Source organism: Diabrotica virgifera, chromosome 8, assembly GCF_917563875.1.
Source record: "Diabrotica virgifera virgifera chromosome 8, PGI_DIABVI_V3a".
In the NCBI taxonomy this organism is placed as follows: domain Eukaryota; kingdom Metazoa; phylum Arthropoda; class Insecta; order Coleoptera; family Chrysomelidae; genus Diabrotica; species Diabrotica virgifera.
Genome location: NC_065450.1, coordinates 212622922 through 212647129, shown reverse-complemented (window position 1 = coordinate 212647129; position 24208 = coordinate 212622922). Strand labels below are relative to the sequence as shown.

The window sequence follows — 24208 nt, the reverse complement described above, 5'->3', positions numbered from 1 at the left end:
TCAAAGAATACTCCATCCAGGAGTATTCTTTGCTTAAAATAAAATTTCAACTTGTATCTATCGATCTGATTTTTGTATCATTTTTAAAATTGTATTACCCTTCTATTCTTATTTATTAAATTATTAGCTTCTAAATTCACTTGATTTCTGTCTAAAAACAAGTCAAAAGATGAACCTGATCTTACATAACTACAAAGTTATCTCATAACTTGAGGTTTAACGTCGCGTTATAAAGTGACAGTTGATATACCAGATAACTCAAGAACTGTCAAGAAATAACGCAAGTAGTTAAGTTAAGTATGATACATCACACCAATTCGATGATTATAACATAACTACAGGATAACTTTACGTTAACGATAACTTCGGTCATCCATCACACCGCTGAATACTTTGAGGCCGAATTATGTATTGAATAGCCACACAAATAATACCGAGTCTATACTTGAGGACTCCATCTATAATAGAGGACACCAGAACTAATCTTCACTGAGAAGATCAACAGAAATTATACCATCTAGAGAACAAATAGTGCCAAATATTAATGGGGACTTAATATGGTTCTAAAACTGCCCATGATATACTGGAACAGAAGTCTTTGGACAGACATGTAATTATTATAAATCTTACAGTCTAGCTAGGTCAATATAGAACTGTGTTCCAGACTCAAGTTTTTGCTTTTGTGGCGTTCATTGATGCAATCATGGATGGGGAAAGCAGAACAAAAGAAACAATATTTATACAGATAGCCCAGCAGCTATTCAGGAAGTAGAGAAATCCACTCATTAATTAAAAACTGGTGAGGAACTGCAAAGATCTATCCTGAGCAACCTGGCAAATGACAATAAAGTGCAACATGTGTATAAACTAACAAAAAAGTTTTATAAAAATATAAGCTTCTTTGAATTTGTCCGAAACAATGCATGTTTTCGTTCTCTATTGACTCACCTATCCTTTCATAATTTTGTAATAAAAAACTTATTAAAACATTAATTACATTTTATTGAAATTTTATAAACAATATCCCAAAATCATAACAAATACACATATTTACAAACAAACAGTAATTATCTTGGGCACATGGCGTGTCTACCGCCATCTACTGGCAGGCTAGCTCCAGTTATAAAACTAGCATCCTCACTGGCTAAGTAAGTGATGGCCTTGGCAACCTCGTCTGGATTTCCTGGCCTACCAAGGGCGTGAGTGTCTTTCGTCCTTTGTAGGAACGCTTCATATTGCTCATCGTTCATACCACCTACAAAAAAATTATTGATCAAGGAAATACAGTACAATCTGTGTTAACGGCCACCTGTACTAACGGCCAGTTTCAAAATTTCCCACACCGATTATATGTAGATTCCCTTATTTATGACTTGGTATTTATGGGCACATTTATAATACGCACTCGATTCAAAAAAATCTCAAAGTTTTAGAGCCCTTGTCATAGAAATTTGTCTGTTAATATACCTGTTAATATCGGCCAAAATATTTTTGTCTATTTGGTGATGGAAATACCCGATACTATTAAGTATTTAATAATGACAGCTATTATTTTTCCCCCATAACTCTGAAAATATCGACCGCACGAAAAAAATTGTAATGAAAGAAATTATAGAAAATAACATTTTCAACAAATTTAGTTGTCATACTTTTTGTAGAGAAGTTGAAAATAGCCGAGATATTGAGCAAAAACGGTTCCCGTTTAAAATAAAAGTGACGGCTAACACAACGGCGGAATTCAGTCGAGATTTTAAATTTACACTACTACTGACCCTCCCTAAAGATTAGAAAAATAAAATTTGGGGTAGCTCGGCATGCAATGTTAGTCCTGTTATTGGTCTAACCCGACTGGACTATTCCTGCTATCTTTGTCATCTACCAATTGTTGTCAGGAAAAAAGTTGAGCGTCTTGTCAAAATGAAGCTACTCACAAAAAATTAGCTTGTTAGTAGTAAATGGTGAAAATAAGCCTGGGATCCCTGACTAGTAGTTTTATGTTTTGTATTATGGTAGTTGAGCCCAAGCGAGGATTTTTGCAGTTACTAGAGCGCGTCAAATTATCACATGGGGAGAAACCTTGTACCCGCTCTTAATACAGGGGAGTTCGTTACGGGGCGGGGTCCCGAAAAAAAATCTATCTTTAGAAAAACTACTCGAAATCGCCAGATTAAGATAAGGTAAGTTAAGTACATGCAAAAGAGTGTATATTTCAAAAATCTGACGATTTGAGCGGGGCGTAAGGAAATGGGTGAGTCACAAAGTTTCACAAAAAACAAGCGAATATTTCGTGAAATGAACGTCAGATCGAAATACTAAAAAATAAGTTTTCAATATTTTTCAAAAATCTATCGAATGATACCAAACACGACCCCTCACGGAGAGGAGTGGGGGCAAATTTAAAATTTTAAATACGAACCCCGCGATATCTCGCGAAATGAACATCAGATCGAAAAACTGCAAAATCCACGTATTCAATATTTTTGAAAAATCTATCGAATGGCGCCAAACACGACCCCCACAAAGGTGGGGGGGGGGGTTACTTTAAAACCTTAAATAAGAGCCCCCAATTTTTATTGAACATTTGGATTCTTTACGTAAAAATAAGCAACTTTTATTCAGGACATTTTTTCGGATTATGGATAGATGGCGTTATAATCGGAAAAACGGTTGTTGGAAATGGAAAATTAAATTAAAAAATGGAAAGACCCCCACTTTAAGGAAAACTTAACTTTTTTTGGTTTTAGGACCTACTCTTGACAACCCAAGAGGTCCCCATAACGCTCGAGCAACTGCAAATTTAGCATACTTTCCTCCCCTACTACAGTATATTAAAGTAGTTTTAGTAGTTTTCCCTTTATGTATAGAATTATATTTGCTTTAATTAATAAAATAAACGGTAAAATAGTCTGTCTAGACAACCCAGTTGGCAGAGGCGCAGTCGATCGACAACTTTAGTGGATTTGCGATCGACGGTTCGAGCCTCAGCCAGGTCATTTGAAATTAATAAAAGGCCAACGTCGGTCGGTAGTATAAAATTCAATAGAATCTACGACTTGGTCTGGAATAAATTGGTGTCTGATCTACACTCTAAAATATTACGATTTAACCCAACTTACTTTAATAAAATGTTGATATTAAGAAAGATACAGGGTGGTAAAGTTAAACTTTTTTTTTATTTATTATTGAATATTTCCTGACAGGTATGAGATAACAACATAAAATTTGGTATGTGGGGGTTTTTTGGGTCGAGAAAACTAAATTCCCTACCAAAAATTACGTACTGCCCAGAGGGCGCCACATACTACTTTCAACACTCATTTATTACCTTCAATTTTTTTATCCCTCACTCTAATTTTGACATTCAAATTTTTATTCTCCTATTAGTTTTACTTAAAAAATGTATACTTCTTTTATCTCCCTAAACTCAACCGTTTTCGAGATAAACGCATTTTAAATCTGCGATACATCATCATTTTTAGCATAATATCATTGTAGTTACACCCGAAAAATAACTTAAAACCATAAAATTATCCAAAAATGTATCGCAAATTTTTTCAAATGGAATTTGCGATGCAATTACATAAATTGGCACAATTATTATGGTTTTAAGTTATTTTTCGGGTGTAACTACAATGATACTATGCTAAAAATGATGGTGTATCGCAGATTTAAGATGAGTTTATCTCGAAAACGGTTGAGTTTAGGGAGATGAAAGAAGTATACCTTTTTTAAGTAAAACTAATAGGAGAATAAAAATTCTAATGTCAAAATTATACAGAGTGAGGGATAAAAAAAATTGAACGTAATAAATGAGTGCTGAAAGGCGTATGTGGCGCCCTATGGGCAATACATAATTTTTAGTAGGGAATTTAGTTTTCTCGACCCAAAAAACCCCCACATATCAAATTTCATGTTGTTATCTCATACCTGTCAGGAAATATTCAATAATAAATAAAAAAAAAGAATGTGTGTGTACTTTGTACGCACGTAAGAAGTTATACTTCTATTATATGATTTCAACGAAATTAATATACTTTAAACAGTTTATTTATATTTTATCTAAATACTAAACTAATTGTAATACTTACTACTTCTCAAAAATTTTTATTAAAACAGTGCTAAAAATTAAAATAATAAAAGAATAAAACACACACAAACAAACACATTGAAAAATGCCACAAATGATTTCTGAAGAATGTAGGAAAAATTTTTAACTAAATATGTATTTTCTGAAAAAAAATTATATAATAAACTTACAATCATAAAATGTATATATAAAAAAAATAAAAGTTTAAATTGGGGTTCGAACCCGCTTATCAGCGCAGTTAGTATTGAAATTTATTCACCTTAAACTTTTACCGACGGAGACCATGTGTCATCATGTGCGAAGATCAACTAAATAAACGGATTAAACTTTTGACGGTTCTGAATTTAACCAAATTATTTTGATTTTGAATTGAAATTATTTAGAATTGAAAGAAATATTAGAATACAACAAAACATAGAGTGAGAAAACAATATATTAGGTGAATATTGATAGAAATTTTGATGGTAATCAAATTATGTAAATCAAAGCATTACATACTATTTTAGTAGGTTCTTTTTAAATTTTAAAAATAAGTAGGTACTTAAACATTTACAATTATTACGTACCTGTCGCTTTTAAAAACTATTTAAAAAGTCACTACAATATTATAAACTTGCATTTTTCTCTGCCACCACAACAATAAAAATTAATATACACAACATTAATTTGTTTATCCAAAATCTCCATATTGAACAATTATTGACAGATGATTTTAACACCCAATCAGATCCCGTATAACGTTCATACCATACTGTCTGTGTGCGCATGCGCGCAGAATTATGAAATTTTACTCTCAATCGCGCCTAAAGAAGTATAACTTCAAAAAAGTTTAACTTTACCACCCTGTATCTTTCTTAATATCAACATTTTATTAAAGTAAGTTGGGTTAAATCGTAATATTTTAGAGTGTAGAATCTACTGTTTCTTTTTGTACAATTACTTAAGGACCACCCTGTATAATAAAATAAACAAAGTTTCAAATATATTTTACGTAATTGTGGACTGCAAAACCTTATAATAGCGGCCACCTTTATACAACAACAAACAATATTTCTTTAATTTTTGGTGGCCGTTATTGACAGTTTTTACTCTACAAACTATAAAAAATTCTACAAAATCTCTTTACCTCTTTTCTGAAGATTGGTGAGTGTCACACCTGGGTTCACACTGTTAACTCTGACCTGTTTGTCTGCTAGCTCCAGGGCAACACATCGAGTGAACTGATCCACAGCTGCTTTGGACATACAGTAAGCTAGAACGTTGGGGAAGGCCCGCATTCCGTTGACGCTGCTCACGTTGACTATGTTTCCTTTCGTTTTTACCAAGTGAGGAACAGCCAACATGCTGAGATGGTAAACAGATCTGACGTTGGTGTTCATTAGGCGGTCATATTGTTCGAGAGTTGTGTTTTCAATGCTTCCTGTAAATATTAATGCCATTAGTCATTAGTGGCGTGAAATGTTAAATATTTAAAAGCACAATGTTATTGGAAAGGCGACATTAATACTGAAGCTGATATTTAAGTAGACTGAATAGTAATGAATAAATAATGGTTTAATACACTTTTTACATCATATTTCAGAACCAATTATAACTAACAGAGGACTGCGCCATGGAGATGAGCTATAATGCTTAGAAAAAGATATAAGATATTGGGGAATAAACTTAAATGATACAATACCCGAAGTACTTATACACATATGGCATATACAGGGTATCCAGAAACTCTACCGACAAACGAAGACAGGAGATTCCTCATATAATTTAAGGACATTTTAACCCAATTCATCTAGTCCGAAAATGCTTCGTAAGGGAGCTAGAGCTCTTTGAAGATGGCGTCTTGTAATTAGTTTTTCTTAAATACCTCCAGAACGCATCTATTTAGAAAAACAAAAATTGGTACACATATTTATATTCCAGAGATAAATCGACTTCATCCATTGTGAATTTCTAGTACCGGTCACAGGCGTCCGTTTTGGGTAGGGCAACGGTTATTTTATCGCATAACTTTTTTGTCTTTAACTTTTAAGCATTTTTGATACTAGATTATTATATTGTGAGATATTCTAATACTAAAAGGTACTCTTGATTTAAGTCGGTAGGACACACCGTTTTCTAGAAAAATCAATTTGAAAATTTTTCGTTTTTTGAATTCGAAAAAAAATTGAAAAATTTTTTCCAAAAAAGCGGTTTATTTTACCAACTTATAGCAAGAGTAACTTTTAGTACTAAAATACCTCACAATTTAATAATCTAAAATTAAAAATTCTTAAAAATTAAAGACAGCAAAGTTATGCTATAAAATAACTCTTCACCTACCCAAAACGGACACATGAAATCGATTCGTCTCTGGAATATAAATAAACGTACCAGTTTTCGTTTTTCTAAATGGTTTTTTTTTGAAATTTTTTTTGGAAATTCAATAAACGAAAAATTTTCAAATCGATTTTTCTAGAAAACGGTGTGTTCTACCGACTTAAAGCAAGAGTACCTTTTAGTACTAGCACACCTCATAATTTAATAATCCAGTGTCAAAAATGCTTAAAAGTTAAAGATATAAAAGTTATGCGATAAAATAACCTTTGCCCTACCCAAAACGGACACCTATGACCGGTACTAGAAATTCACAATAAATGTAATCGATTTATCTCTAGAAGATAAATATGCGTACCCATTTTCTCTTTTCTAAATATACGCGTTCTGGAGTTATTTAAGAAAAACTAATTACAAGACGCCATTTTCAAAGAGCTCTAGCTCCGTTAGGAGCTAGAAGAATTGGGTTAAAATGTCTTAAATTTATCTGAGGAATCTCCTATCTTCGTTTGTCGGTAGAGTTTCTGGACACCCTGTATGTATAAGTGGATATCTAGGGATACAGCCGCGTGCGAAATGCCTATGAACAAGAAGCTCGAGGTAACACGTGTGGTCTTCCCAATTTTTGCGACCAAAAAAAAGGAAACAGGAAAAGGGATAGGGAGCTGTCCTTGCTGTCTGTGGATAAATGAAGGTAGTGCTTCGGAAGCTATGTCTACCGTGCAGCGGCCATTCCGCTTTCGGAGCGCTAGATGACAGATGAGGGTCTGTTTTAGCAGGTATAGACTCGATGACAAGAAGACGTTTTCAGTACGTCGGGAACCAGGGGCGGATCCAGAGGAGGGCGATTGGGGCGATCGGTCCCCGCTCTCAAACCAAGTTATATACAGGGTGATTGATTAGTAAGGTAAAGCTCAATAGCTCCGCTATAGTAATAGATAGCAATAGAAGTTAATAACAAAAATTTTAGCCACCTTTGAGCTTCACATTACAAAATTAGTTAGAATGTTACAGGGTGTTCGATAACCAGTGGCAGACCTAACTTATGTTTTTTTAAATGGAACACCCTATATTTTATTTTATATTCGAAATCCTGTTAATTTCTTCATCACAAGAATATAAAGGTTTGTAATGTTATACAGGGTATTTACAAAGTTATAACCAATTTTGTATGAAAATCGTAACAAGTTCAACTCCCTGTATAAATAAAAATAAGCACAACAGCAATGGTTTATTAATGCCATATTTTTTTAATTATTGTCAAAAATTTTTAAGAATCATGGATATTGCTAATTTTCTTTATATCAAATACAGGGTGAGTCAAAACGCAAGTACATTATTTTCTCAGTAATGTTAAATCGAACACCCTGTATTTTATATCATTATTGAAAAGTAACATTAACGTACTTTAATTTTTATATAACATTCTCTATGCCCAAATTTATTAGTTTTCGAGATATTTTCATTTTTCAGAGCAAATTATTTTAGGTGTTTTTATCTAAATTTATCTAAATTTTAAGTAAGCCATGACTGAATTGACAATTGAAGATTACCGATTATCAATCCGGTAATCAATGTAACACTGTAGCAAATAAAAAAATAAAAATAATTTATTAATAATACATTTTACAAACAAAAACACAACCACTACATGCAACATTCTTGAAACAATTAAAAACTATCTTTTTATGTAAATGCAACAAATAAACAAAGAAAATTAGTAATAAATTTTACAAAAAAACACGCAAACATAAAATACAATATTTTGTGAAGACAATTAAACACTACTTTTGTATGTAAATGTAACAATGTAACAAATAAAGAACGAAACATAATTTATCAGTAATACATTTTGCAAAAAAACATGTTTGAAAAAATTAGAAGCTACTTTTAATAAAATATTTTTAATATTTAATTACATAAGGTGTTCAAAATTATCTCCTAACACATTTATGTAGGTACGCCTAAAAACGATCATTGAATGAGCTACTTACTCTACGGAACATTTGTAAATTAACACATCGAAATACACTTTGTATTCTATTTTTCATCTCATCCCTTGTTGTTGGAGGTATTTTATAAACTTCATTATTAACGTAACCCCAAAAAAATCAGTCCAGTTTATTAAATTCTGGTGATTTGGGTGGCCACGCTACTGGTCCATTGAAAAATGAAAATATCTCGAAAACTAATAAATTTAGACATAGGGAATGTTATCTAAAAATTAAAGTACGGTAATGGTACTTTTCAATAGTGATATAAAATACAGGGTGTTCCATTTAAAATTACTGAGAAAATAATGTACTTGCGTTTTGACTCACCCTGTATTTGATATAAAGAAAATTAGCAAATATCGACCATTCTTGAAAATTTTGACAATATGTACGTTAAAAAATATGGCATTAATAAACCATTGTTGTTTTGCTTATTTTTATTTATACAGGGAGTTGAACTAATTAATGTATATCTTGTGCAGCTCTAAACTGAACAAGTTCAAACCAGTGTGATCTTTCTGATAAACATACTTCTGATCTTTATTTCTAAGAGTCGTCAACATTTTCGCTGAAAGAATATCTAAATACTTGTGTTTTTACTGTTACTGTTACAAGCATAAGTTTTGTTTTGATTTTAAACTCCCTGTTATTCTAATCTGTATTAAATTGAATTTATTATCTACTGACACGATTACACAATTACTAGTGTTCTGAGTAGGCTTACTTCTGTATAAGAAAAAGCTTTTGATTTATCTGGTTAAACATCTTCAATTTTTCGTATACACGCCATACACTATACAGGGTGTAACAAAAATACAGGTCATAAATTAAACCACATATTCTGGGACCAAAAATAGTTCGAATGAACCTAACTTACCTTAGTACAAATATGCACACAAAACAAGTTACAGCCCTTTGAAATTACAAAATGAAAATCGATTTTTTTGAATATATCGAAAACTATTAGAGGTTTTTTGTTGAAAATGGACATGTAGCATTCTTATGGAAAGAACATCTTAAAGAAAAATTATAGTGAAATTTGTGCACCTCATAAAAATTTTATAGGGGTTTTGTTCCCTTAAACCCCCCCAAACTTTTGTGTCCGTTCCAAATAAATTATTATTGTGTTAAATTCAATATTTTTAAAACTTTTTTGCCTCTTAGTATTTTTTCGATAAGGCAGTTTTTATCGAGTTGCGGCTTCTTTTTTAATATGTTTACATAAAAATTTTATGAGGGTTTTGTTCCTTTAAACCCCCCAAATGTTTGTGTACGTTCCAATTAAACTATTACTGTGGTACCATAAGTTAAACACAGTGTTTTTAAAACTTTTTTGCCTCTTTGTATTTTTTTGATAAAGCATCTTTTATCGAGATGTGGCTTCTTTTTTAATATGGTTCAAAATATACTTAAAAATGTAAATCATAAATAAATTTTCATATTATTACCAAGTCTCCATAACCGTACCATATACATATATGTGGTGGATTTGACAAACATTCAAATATCTCGATAAAAACTGACTTTTGAAAAAAGTACTAAGAGACAAAAAAGTTTTTAAAAACTTGTGTTTAAGTAATGGCTCTACAGTAATAATTAAATTGGAACGTACACAAAAGTTTGGGGGGGTTTAAAGGAACCAAACCTCCATAAAATTTTTATGGGGTTTCCAAATTTCATTATAATTTTTTCTTAAAATACTACTGCCATAAGAATACCACATGCCCATTTTCAATAAAAAATAGCTAATAGTTTTCGATATATTGGAAAAAATCGATTTTCATTTTGTAACTTCAAAGGGCTGTAACTTTTTTTATGTGCATATTTAAACAAAGGTAAGTTAGGTTAAATCGAACTATTTTTGGTCCCAGCATATGCGATTAAATTTATGACCTGTATTTTTGTTACACCCTGTATAAAAACATACAATTCCTTTCAATTTCATTATATTATCTTGTTATCTGAAACAGCTATAGTAAGTTAATGGAAGACCAATATATTGGAAACAACAAAGCTGAGTAGTTAATCGTGTTCATATTAGATTAACTATCTAAAATAAATATGGTAACTGACTGCTGATAAGTAAAATTGGTCTACTAAGTTTCCTTTCATGCGTCTGTCCCATTATTTTAAGTTTATAATTTGATTCTACTCATCACTGAAGATAACTATACGAAGATAACTATATTATGAAGATCATCATAATGGCATCTACACTCCTAGCGGAGTGATTGCCGCCTTCTTTGGGCTCTTCCGATTCGTTTGTCGCGGTGAATCAATCCGCATTGATATTTCCGTTTTATAATTGGTTGTGTGACTTGGCATCTTCTACAATTTTCCTCCATTCGTTCCTGTTTTTGCTTATAGTTACCCATTCTCTGACTCCCATCTTCTTAAGGTCCTCGACTATCTGGTTCTCCCATCTAGTATTGGGTCTTCCACGTGGTCTGCCTGGTACAGGTCTCCATTTGGAAATATTCTTGATGACGGCTTCTGGATTTCTCCTTTCTATATGTCCCATCCATCTCTGTGTCTTGATAAATCTGACGATGTCTTCTCCTTTCAGAAGTTCTCTTACTTCGTGGTTCATGAGTTTTCTAAATTCATTATTACCTAAGTTTAGTGGGTCTGCTATCCTCCGAATTATTTTCATCTCTAGGATCCTCAATCTTTCTTCCTCTTTCTGCGTCAGACACATTACTTCAGCAGCATATGTGATTAGTGGCCTAATTGCTGCTTTGTAAAATTTCAGTTTAGTATTCTGAGTAAGCTTCTTATCTTTGAGGAAGTTATTGTATTTCCAGTAGGTTCTGTTTCCTGCCTGGATTCTTTGGTTGATTACGATGCTTCTATCATTAGTTCCATTAACTGAGACTCCAAGATATTTAAAGTGTTCTACCTTTTCAAATTCATATTTAAGTACCAATATTTAAACTTGTAACATTAACTGGATTTTTCTTGAGCATATTAGGTATTTTGTTTTGTTTTGATTTATTTCTAAACCCCTTTTTGGAAGCTTCCTTGCATAACTTCGTAAATTCTTCCTTCAAACTGTTTAGGTTTCTGCTAATGCCGTCAGCATACGCCGCAAGTTGCAACGTCGATGTTAAAATTGTACCTTTTATTTCTTTAGCTCTTATTGTTCCTTCTATTGCGACATTAAATAATGACGTTGATACGAGAGTCGCCTTGTCGTACTCCACTTGCTATTTCTATATTTTTGGTTATTTCGTTATATGTAATTATTGCTGCAGTCGATCCTTCCATTGTCATTTTCGTAAGCTTTATAAGTTTCATTGGTATATCTATTGGTTTTTCATGTCTTCTATTAGGTCGGGTCTTGTTAAGCTGTCAAAGGCTTGCTTGAAATCTATGAAAAGGATGTGCAAGTCGATATTATGTTCGTAACATGTCTCAATTGACTGTGTGATTATGTGAACTGCGTCTATTGTTGACCTTCTCTCTCTAAATCCGTGCTGGTAGTCTCCTATTTTAGTTTCAATGAATTTTGAGAGTTTTTGTCTGATTGGTGATATCAATATTTTGTAGCGGTTGTTTAACAGTTTTACTCCTCTATAGTTGTTGCATTCTGTGGTGTCCCCTTTCTTTAAAATCGGAAATATCCATCCAGTTTTCCATTCTTCGGACATTCTTTCTTCTTCCCAAATCCTTATTATTAGATCGTATATTCTCCATTGTAGTTCTTCTCCGCCTCGTTTTATTAGCTCGTTTGGGATTTCATCTGGGCCTGCTGCTTTCTTTTGTTTTAGATTTCTTATCACACGTATAAGTTCTCATGTACTACGAAGATATGAAATAAAAAAAAACAAAAAAAAACAGAATAACATGGTATTTGTGCTTTTAATAAATTGTTCTACATGATAAACTACTCGTTTAGTAAATTATTATAATTTATCTTCCGTTTATTAAAAAAAAATGATAACCCTTCTGCTTCTGAGTATGCTTTCAATGTAATTACGAATTTTAAATAGGTAACGAATGCTGACAATCATTTATGATACCCATAAGAAAATATATACATATAATTAGCTGCTTAATTACACATAACATTAATATAATTTAATTACACATAACATTAATATAATTTAAAAAGAGATAACGAGTTGGCCGATGTAAAGTTGATAGCGAAGACATTACATGCTAAAACTCAGTACCTATATGGTTCTTTAAGGATACAAATTTGTACATGGTGGGTCAAATAAAATAAATACTGTAACTTAGCATCTCTCAATATTAATAAGATGTAGCGTGTGTTCCAATGAATACCACACGGTGGTGCAAAATAAGATGAAAAAAAAACACAACTTTGGGCCAATTTGATAGTGTGTAAAACCATACCTACTTAATATTTTTCCACTTTGCCTACTCAGGACTATTTTTTGTTTTGTCAGTTATTGATTTATTTTCTTTTTTCGTTTCCATATACCTTTTTTAGTGTCATTCGTTCCATAACTTCGTCTTTAAAAAAATTCTTTTTATTCTAATATCAATTATTATTTTCGTACTCTCTGTTCAAATTAGAATTCTATTTGCTCCATTTTAAGTCTTTTTATTTCCGCAACAAGGTTAGTAGCTTCGTATAAAAATATGACAACTAAATTGGATACTATATTGCTTAGATCCTACAGTTTTCCGCCAAATACAATCATCAATGACCTATTTGTTAAACAGTGTAACTTAAAAATCATTTTTTAAGTATTATTTGAGTCTTCATTGCAGGTGATTCATTTAATAATTTCTTTAGAGGAATAAAGACCTGTTTAATGCAGCAAAACTAAAGATGCAATGTAAAAGTGCAACAAACATTATTTGTGCAATCTTTATGCCCATCAAACATGGCTAATTGTTGCAGGAAAATTAAAATACTGTAAAAATTAATATTGCCATGAGAATAAGGTTTCGGGTAGAAGTTTGCAAGATTTTACATATATGAAAACAAAAAGAATATGGGGCACATGGACATTTTAAACAATTTAATAGCAAAACAACAAATGTATTCTTTTTGTTTTAAACTGTAGACCAACTGTACTTATCAGTATTCAGTTACTAGAATATTTGCTTTAGATAGTCTAATATGGACATGATAAACTACTCAGCTTTGATGGTTCCAAAACATTGTTCCTTCATCAACTCACTATAACTGTTTAAGATAAGATATTTTAATAATACAGATGCTTTGTATGTTTGGTAGAGAGTGTAGTGTATATTCACAAAATTTGAACATTGATAAAACATTGAACATTGATTCACTTGATAAAAAAGTGTTTTCTTACGTAAATGTTTTACTACCCAATGACTTGTAATCACTGTAGGAAAGTAAATTTGATATATTTAATCACAGCCACCTAAAGTTACTGTATGTGACTGTGATATAATTAAATAAAGATTGATAACTGAGACTCCAAAACTGATTTTTTGTAATGCTAGAGCCTGTCGATACACACTACGCCAAACATATATTTTACATTGAACACTAGTGGGCCATAATATAAAAAAACTTTGGTCCCATCTGTGCAGTGCGTCCCAGTAGGGTAAGTTAGTGGCAACCAGTAGCAAGAAATATAGACACATAATATGCATGTATGGGATGAAATTTTCACTAATAATTTTGCAAAGAAAGTCATGTAAGGAATAGATTTGAGATTTTATTGAGGATGATGCATATTGCTAATAATTCGTTGGCAGATCACTGACAAATCGTATAAACATAAGTCCCTAATAGAAATTTTAGTGGCTAATTTAAGTCAGTGTGCATCTAAAGAGAGTGTTGCCAAGGTCTATGTTAAAAGTTTATTTCCATTTTAATGTGGAAGGGGTCACCAGATGATCAGTGTTTTGTTGTTGTTTATTTTGCGTTTACTCTGGTTTAACCTCACTTTAGTTGGTCCTAGAAAAGATCGAGAAAAATATTTACTAATATTTATATAATCCAGATTTAGCCATACGGCTTACACTCCCTCTAAGGAGAAAATTGACTCATCCCAGATATCTACCTACGGTATCAAAAGGATTGAGCTCTGGTGGGACTCTTTCCGTGTTATCGAGCCCTAGGTGACTTGGTATGCAGGTGTATCTCACAAAAATTTTCGTACACATCTGGCCGTTGCAAGTAGTACAGCTTTCTGCATTTATATAATTATTATTATAATTATTTATAATTATAATAACACACATTTACAGTGCACAGATTCTAAAGGTGCCGGTGGGGGATGGCGTCTATGTGCAGTATTCTGCTGTGCTTAGCGAAAACACTGTATCTTCAAAAATCTGAAAAAATTAAATTTTTACTTCTTTCTAACCCAAATGTGCATATCTATCTTATTTGCTTACTAAAAATGACGTAAGTTAAGCCAAAACACATTAAACACACTGCATATTATGCAGTATCCTGTATAAATGTATACGAATACTTAGAACAAAAATCGATTTTACTCAAATGTGATGTCTCTGCAGATACTGCGTTTTGGCTAAGCACAGCAGTATTATAGTCAGTGTATGAGAGAAAGTATTCGAAATAAAATAACAAACAATTTAAAATTTGCTCCAATGGCTCAGCAGCTATTAGAGAATATGTTGACCATGGGACCAACATAACCTGGTATGCTAAAATGTACGTGTTGGCTTCATTGGAATAATGTGACCTGCTGAGGCAGCATCAGTGTTGGTCCTATATGGTCAATGTGTCAGAGAAAAGTTTTTTATTTTATTTATTTATTTTATTTTTTTATTTTATTTATTAAATAGACGGGATCACCCCATTACAGCATTATAATAAAATTATATTTTTAATCTAATTTATCTTATAACTACACTTTAAAATACAATACTTGAAACAATTCTAGAGTTTACTATAAATCATGGTTTTAAATTAATTTAATCTTAAATTAAAAGGATCTATATCACAGTGACCATTTAAAAACCTTAAGGCCCTATCAAATGGATTATTGCAGGCATAATTGGTAGCATGAAAGTTTATATGATAACATAATTTACTTAAAAGTTCCGGACATTGAATTAAATTATTTAATCATTTATAAATAAATACAGAAACAAACTGAATCCGTCTGTTATAAAGTGTTGTTAGATTTAATCTATCTAAAATTACTTTTTTGTCTATATTTGCAACTGGAATTCCCATTTTGTAACCACAATACATAAGAAACTTATTCTGAACTTTCTCAATAGAACTGATATACTGGTCATACATAGGAGACCAGACTAGCGTGCCATATTCTAGTTGAGAGCGTACAAGAGAACAAGACACAACTTTCGTTACATCAATTGGGAACTAACTTATTCATAAGATAGTTTGAGTCATATTGTTTATTCCCCCTAAAAAAACTGATTTACCATTATCGATAAAACGATATCGATAAAACCATTTATCGATATTTAATGTAAGATTATTCTGTATACTCCAATCCCATAACCTGTCAATATCCTTTTGCAATAAATGTATGTCAGCTACAGATTTTATACATCTATATAACTTTAAGTCATCTGCAAAAAGTAAAACTGATGATTCAAGATTATCAGAAATATCATTTATAAAGAGATTAAATAGTAATGGTGAACAGTGGCCTCCCTGGGGGACACCTGATAAAACCTCAAATGACTCAGATAGGAAATTAAATAGCTTTACCCTTTGTTTTCGATCCTTTAAAAAACTTGATATCCATTCTATGGCCTCCTTAGTAAATCCTAAATTTAGGAGTTTTGCAAGCAAAATGTCGAAATTGTTGGAAATGTTAACCTATTTTTTATAGGTTTTTTTTAAGTTTTCCTGTTAAGTTAATGGTTATCAATCATTTTTATACAGTGATGAGTGCGCTAATAACAGGCAAAATAGCACAAAAGATTTAAAACATTAAATTGTGAGATAAAAAGAAATAAAACTAGTAGAGGTGTTAAAATTAGCGATAGTAACATATACATTGACATTATATTGATTACTTCCCACCTTTAGACCTATCAGAGGAGTATGTCAACTAAAACTGTCACTGTGACAGTGGCATTTCTCAAACTGGTCAGATACGTCTAAAGGTGGGAAACAATCAATATAATGTCAATGTATATGTTACTATCCCTAATTTTAACACCTCTACTAGGTTCATCCCTTTTTATCTTACAACTTAATATGTTTTCCATCTTTTGCGTTATTTTGCTGGTTATTAGTGCGCTCATCACTGTATATTAATTTTGTAAACACTTAATTTCACCAACATATTAATCATGATATTATAGTATAGAACATTGATTAGACCTGTAGTAACCTATGGTTGTGAAACCTGGGTAGTAACAAAAAAAGATGAAGCCAAAAGACAAAATATACAAAAAATAAACAAGAAAGACCAATCAGAGTAATGGTTAAGAAACTACATCATTCCTATCAGCCTAATGACATAGTAAAGGAGCTACAAAGAAGAGGATATAAAGCTATACAAGCTGATAAGAAATTGAAGTGGAGAACTAAAAAACCTCTTGATATGTTTATCCTGACGTTCAGACAAGATGAAGATATAAACAAAATCTTTGGAATAACTGACATTTTGAGCATGAGAGTAGAAATTGAACCACTAAGGAGCTTGAAGCTGGTACCACAGTGCAAAATATGCCAGGCCTATGGTCATATCTGGAAATATTGTAATAAGGAACCAAGATGTGTTAAATGCATCAGTAAGCACCTTACCAAAGATTGTCAGAAACCACTAAAAGAGGAACCAAAGTGTATCCATTGTGGTGAAAATCATCCTGCAAGCTACCGAGGATGTTATGTAGCCAAAAAAATACAAAAGCCGAGAAATCAGAGAACAAATAAGGCCAGTCTACCAAAACCACCACAAAGGGTCAATGAGAAGGAAAAGCCAAAAGCACAAAACGTCACTGCAAATAGAAAATACAGTGATGTAGTTAATAATGTAAAACAAACGGACCAAGAATTGGAAACCGAGAATACATTAAAAATAATATTAGAAAAACTCATCAAGATAGATGACAAAATAACACAAATAGATATACGCGTTACTAGATTGGAACATAGCGCTAAAGGAGCTATACCGAAAATTCGAAATGGCTAAGCAACTACGAATCATGGAATGGAATGCCAATGGGCTTCTACAACATAAAAATGAACTGCAAACTATCCTAGATACAGAAGAAGTTGATTTATGTCTCATAGCTGAAACACATTTCACGAAACAATCTTTTATAAAGCTTAGAGGATACAGGGTATACCACACTATACATCCTGACAATGCAGCCAAAGGAGGCAGCGCACTAATAATAAAAGATAACATTGAACATTATGAGGAGCTAAAATATGAAACAGAACACATACAAGCAACTACGGTATGTGTCAAACTCAAAACTAATTGCGAAGTTAATGTAAGCTCAATTTATAGCCCCCCTAGGCATTCCATTAAAAAAGAACAGTATGTAGAATACTTGAAAAGTTTGCGAAAAAGATATATCATTGGAGGTGACTTTAATGCAAAGCACACCCAATGGGGATCAAGATTAACATCAACTAAAGGAAAAGAGTTACTGGCAGCCATAAAAGAACAGAAATGTGAAGTAATATCAACAGGTAGACCGACTTATTGGCCAACAGATACAAACAAAATACCGGACTTAATTGATTTATTTGTTATTAAAAATATTTCATCCAACTATGTAGATATTAATGAAGGTTGGGATATGAATTCAGATCATTCACGCATAATACTCACTGTGAGTGACACTATTATCAGAAAGGATTGTAACCCAATACTAACAAATAAACTAACAGACTGGGAAAGTTTTGGGATCAATCCTTGAAGATAGAATTGAACTAGCAGTACCATTAAAAAAACCTGAACAACTAGATGAGGAAGTTGAGTTGCTTGTACAAAATATACAAAAATCAGCATGGGAAAGTACTCCTACTATAAGATCAAACGTCAAAGGAAACAACTATCCGAAAGAAATTAAAAAGTTAATTAAAGACAAAAGAAAACTTAGAAGGAAGTGGCAACAAACCAGAGCACCCCAAGATAAAACAAATTTGAACAATGCTAGTGAAAAACTTAAAAGAGAGATTCAAAATATAAAAAAATGAGTCAATCTGTTATTACCTGAGAGAGCTGACGGATAATAGTAGCACAGTACTCTCTATGGAAAGCTACAAAAAGGCTAAAAAGACCAGTAACCCATTCTCCACCCATTAAACTAGAAGATGGTAGCTGGGCTAGAAGTAATGAGCAAAAGGCAGAGAGATTTGCCACATATTTAGAAAATACATTTAAACCGCATGATGACCAAAATAATGATCAAATATCGATAGAGCCTAATCAGACAGAGGAGAGAATCAGACCAACATCCCCGAAGGAAGTAGCTGATGAAATAAAAGACAATATAAATCCTAAGAAGGCACCAGGATATGATCTAATTACTGGAGAATTACTAAAAAACCTGCCTCATAAAGCCATAGTCAAATTGACCAACATCATCAATGCTGCATTTAGATTGAGATATGTTCCAAATTTATGGAAAATAGCTGAGGTTATAATGATACCAAAACCAGGAAAATCACCAAATGAAGTGTCGTCATATAGACCATTATCACTTTTACCAGTGATGTCGAAGCTTTTTGAGAAACTTCTGCTAAAAAGAATAAAACCAATAATAGAAGAGAAAAAAATGATTCCAAACCACCAATTTGGCTTCAGAAATAAACATTCTACGATTGATCAGGTACACAGAATGACTAACATAATTGAGAAATCATTAGAAGAAAAGAAAGTCTGTTCTACAATCTTTTTAGACGTAGCTAAGGCCTTCGACAAAGTTTGGCATGAAGGTTTAGTCTACAAACTCAAAATTCTTATGCCTAAACAATATTCAGAAATTTTACAATCATATATATCTGACAGATATTTCAGAATTAAGCAAGAAGACGTGTACACTGATCTAAAAGAAATCAGAGCAGGAGTCCCTCAAGGAAGCGTATTAGGTCCTGTTCTCTACCTGTTATACACATACGATATACCTGCAATGGGTATATACTATAGCCACATTTGCAGATGACACCGCTATCTTAGCAGTAGGTGATACCAGCGAAGAAGCAGCAGAAAAATTACAGTTAGCAATCAATAAAATACACAACTGGACTAAAAAATGGAAAATCAAATTAAATGAATCTAAATCTATTCATGTCAATTTTACAAATAAAAAAATCGAAAACATTCCAATTAGAATAAATGATGCCCAAATACCATATGCATCTTCTGCAAAATATTTAGGTATCACACTTGATGCAGGGCTTCGCTGGAAAGTCCACATTAAAAAGAAAAGGGAAGAATTAGGTATCCCTTACAAAAAAATGTATTGGCTGATGGGAAGAAACTCTGCATTGTCCACATATAACAAAATACTTTTATACAAACAAATACTTAGACCAGTATGGATGTATGGTTGCCAACTCTGGGGCTGTGCCAATTCAAGTAATATTCAGATTATCCAGAGATTCCAGAATAAAGTATTACGGAACATCGTTGATGCTCCTTGGTATATCCGAAATGTCAACCTCCGGGAGCGTTCAAGTATTACGTAACGCGCTTTTTGAAGATTTTTGACCCCCCCCCAACCTGCGTTATGTAATACTTGAACGGTCCCTCCACAAGGATCTTGAGATGGAAGATGTAGACAAAGTTATCAAGAAGATGGCAGGTAGTCACGAACAACGGCTCCATAGTCATGTAAACATAGAGGCCATCCAGCTCCTTGATAATACTGGGCTAGAAAGAAGACTCAAACGAAGAAAACCATTTGAGTTAGTGTAAAGTGTTAGTGTAAAAGCAGAGCATAGTGTTGTATTGTGTGTTAGTTTTAGTTTTAAAATTTCATACTTGTTAAAAAAAATAAGAGGACACCATAGGGTTAAGTTAAGATCTTAGATTATGTATCATTTATCTTAGATTATGTATCATTTAGTAATATAATAATATTGGTCAACTGATGACCAGATTTCAGTAGTCTAAACACAGCTTGTTTTTAATAAAAAAAAAACAAGACAAAAAAAAGGAAGGTCCAGAATGAGATGGTTGGATGACGACCTGAAAACCATGAATATAAGACAGTGAAGGAGAAGGGCACAAGAGAGATCTGAATGGAAGGACATAGCCAGACAGGCAGAGCCCCATCCAGGGTTATGATGCCAAAAGAAGACAATTAATGATAATATTAATACTCAGTGCTGTTTTTGTGACGGTACGTGCAGGTACGGTACTTGCGCATACCATGGACCACACATCGCACAAATGATTCAATAGGTACTATAAGAACTTAACATAAAAACTAAACTCACCACAACTACCAACCAAAATATTCTGTGATATTTTGGACATATAACTAACATTAAGAAAAAATTTTTCGACCAATGCGTGCTACTGATGATGTCCTATGGTGCAGAAACATTATCGCTCACAAAGAAAAACGCACAAAAACTAAGAGTAGCGCAGAGAAGAATGGAGCGATCAATGATAGGGATCACTCTGCGAGACAGGATTAGAAACGAAGATCTACGAGCTAAGACCAAAGTCATAGACGTCATTGAAAGAAGATGTAACTTAAAGTGGAAATGGGCTGGACACGTTGCCAGAATGAAGGACGACCTCTTGGGACAAAAATAATTTTTTCCTTGCTCCTACATAGCTTTAAAACGCCCTTATTGAGGCTAAATTTAAAAGGATTTCCCGGGGGCGGACCCCCCTTATAAATACTCCCCACACCCCACGGAACATGGAACATTGCGTACCGGAACCTATATTGTTACAAAAACAGCACTATGAATACTAATATGAATTCAACATACTTAAGACTTACAAAAGGATCAAAAATGTATTTTTCTTTTGTATGTTCAATGTGAATAGTTTATTAAAATATATTGTTAATTATTTACTGTGCCTAATATCTAATGTCTAAACAATAGTCATGACTGTACCTAAACAAGCAAATTGTCATTTTCCTCTAATAACCTTAGGGGATTAGTGGAATCGGGGAAATATTTCAAAAATGACCATTTCATTACCAAAGTTCAATGTAGAGTTGGTGACATTCACCATTTGATCTACCAATTCTATTTCTATTTTTAGTAACTATGACATGCCAACAAACTTATTTATTTACCTGTTTCTAGGATACCAGCATTGTTCACCAATACATCCAATCTCCCAAAATGCTCGATAGTTTTGTCCAAAATTGCCTTTGTATCCTTTTCATTCGTTAGTTCCCCTTGTAACAGCAATGGAATGGACTTTGTTGAACAATCTGAGGCCACTTGTTTTAAGTTATCCACATTTCTTCCAGCAAGTGCCAAAGTGGCACCGAGGCTGGCAAATTGTTTCGCGGTAGCAGCCCCAATACCCGAACTAGCACCGGTTATTAGAATTACTTTTCCGGTAAATGCCATATCTGTAATGTAAATGCTTTAAAATAAATGTGAGTTGTATCTTTGTATGTGTATATTCTGTAAAGTATTTAAGTACTACTACAGACAGTGCTACTAGTTGAATAACAGACGGGTTTATCTTATCAAGACAGTAACTTGTTAAAGCGACTATAAAATAAACAACAAGAGAAAAAAACAAGCTAAAAATAAAACTAAAACTTTATAATTTAATTTATTTCAAAATATGAAGAGTGAACTGTGAAGGTTATGGAGTGGCTAGCAAACCGCCTTCATCCAACCAAGTGCTTCAAGCTCCCAAGTTGTATAAAAACAATACAAACAAAAATCTCCTTTTATGTGGATACGTTTTTAATTGACTGTATATTTTTGTTTGCAAATATATAGATATTTGGTTCTTATAAATATTTGTAGAGTTTATGGACATAAGAGCAAAAACTAAAATAGTAAAATAATTTTTTAAATCCGGAAGGTACAGACATTAGACATAAATTTTCTTGTCAAAATCTGCTTTTGTTCTTTCGAACTGTGTCAAAATAAATGTAGATGGCGCTGGCTGTCTATGATTCCATAATAATTCAAAAAAAATTTGAAATGTGTTCCATTAGTAATCAGTAATCAGGGTAATCTAAAAATAAAAATATTCAATAAATAAATATTTGTTTTTGTTTTTAAAAAATAATCAAAATACCTTTTAGACCAGGCTGTATCGTCGCCGCGTTAAGTAAATTATTCCGATTCGATTTTTTTGCACAAACTTACTCAAAAAGAGGTCCAAGAGGTATGCACCATATTGGACTGCCGGAATGGTGGATCTCTTCCGCACTCACCATTGACGGCCGCCTAATATGCGCATAGCGCTGACTGTTAATTATTAAAAATAACAGCTCATTACTAGGGCTTTTCATTCAGAGTCATTAGTTTCTAGCTTCTGTCATTGTCATATGTCGTATAATCCGGGTACTTATATTAAGATGCTACAGTAGCGAGCAACAGGTAGCAGCAAACGCGTTCCAATATTGCGGCTCCAATTTTGAATATTTTGTCGAGATATTTGGCACACATATTCGTAATATAATAAAAAACGGCGGTACACAGCCCAATTTTAGAAATATGTTAGTACGTGGAAATTACTCTATAACTAAATAAAATATTGAAAAAAGGAGCCTGTACCGCCATTAAGAAGAAAAAAATAATAAACTTTCTTCAAATAAACTTTTTTATCGCATGCCTAGATTTTGTGTAATCTTGGAACTACTAAAATTTTTTATTTCTAACAAGAAATCGAACATATTATAACTAAATAACTAATCAGGCAAAGAGAAATTATCAGTGTCATTTTGACAAACCTGCGTCAGATTTTCTCTAATTTGTTCTGTCATCTTTATTGATATCAGTCCAGTGCAGTAGTGTGTTAATTTAAGAATTCGTTATAGTTGTTTCATAGGAAAATAGTGTTTATTGATAGTTATTTATTATATTTTTGTTGTTGTTGTATAAGTTGTTGGCCTGTTTGAAATAATAGATTGTTGTTAATTGTGTTTTAGTTCAGGTCTATGTAGGTAGGTAAGTATATTTTACGTAAAAACATTTCGAATTCTAATGCGAGTATAAAGATTTAGGAGGATATTTTATTTTTAACATATTATCAATAGTTTAACGAAATGGGAAAAGTTAATCAAACGACAAATAAAGCGAATAATTTCAAGAAAAAGTCCATTAAAAGCCGTGCCAAAATTATGAGAACATCGAAATTGGAGCCACCACAAATTTTAACAATGTAAGTACCTATGAGAAATAATCTACTGTTGTCATACATAAAAAAAGTGTGAAAACTTGTTTCCCATGAAAATGAAATTCGTAATAAATCTATGTTTAGGTACAGAAATCCTGACTACAGTACAAATGCCAATTTTTTTTAGGTAAATATTCATAGTCCTGTCGCCAAGGGGGTACAACGGCCTCCTTTATTCAGATGGTCTTACCCAAGATTTTTTTATGTACCTATCTTGACCCGTAGAACACGAATTTGTTGGGTAACAGTTGATCCGGATGTCGATAAGATTGTTATAAACAAAGAACTTGAGGAATTACATAACAGCGATTTCTCGCAAAACAAAACATTTTTTTTTGTATTTTTTGGGTCATTCTAAGCAAAAACTGTTCTGACAAGTTTTTTCGTAGGATGGATAGTTTTCGAGATAAACGCGGTTGAACTTAAAATCGAAAAATTGCAATTTTTGAACCCGAAAAAATTTATTTTTGCTAAAGGTGATACAGTAGCGATCAACAGGTAGCAAAAACGCGTTCCAAGATTGCGGCTGTAATTTTGAATATTTTTTCGAGATA

At 32.6% G+C, this 24208-nt stretch overlaps 1 protein-coding gene across 1 annotated transcript; it reads right to left on the bottom strand.

Moving 5' to 3' along the window:
- Nucleotides 1-978: 978 nt before the first annotated feature.
- Nucleotides 979-22325, bottom strand: LOC114331782 (3-oxoacyl-[acyl-carrier-protein] reductase FabG). The gene is made up of 3 exons (XM_028281433.2): nucleotides 21580-22325; nucleotides 5214-5507; nucleotides 979-1255 (listed from the first exon to the last, which is right to left on the bottom strand). The coding sequence occupies exons 1-3, from the start codon at nucleotides 21860-21862 to the stop codon at nucleotides 1068-1070; spliced, it is 765 nt and encodes a 254-aa protein (XP_028137234.1). The 5' UTR covers nucleotides 21863-22325; the 3' UTR covers nucleotides 979-1067.
- Nucleotides 22326-24208: the final 1883 nt, after the last annotated feature.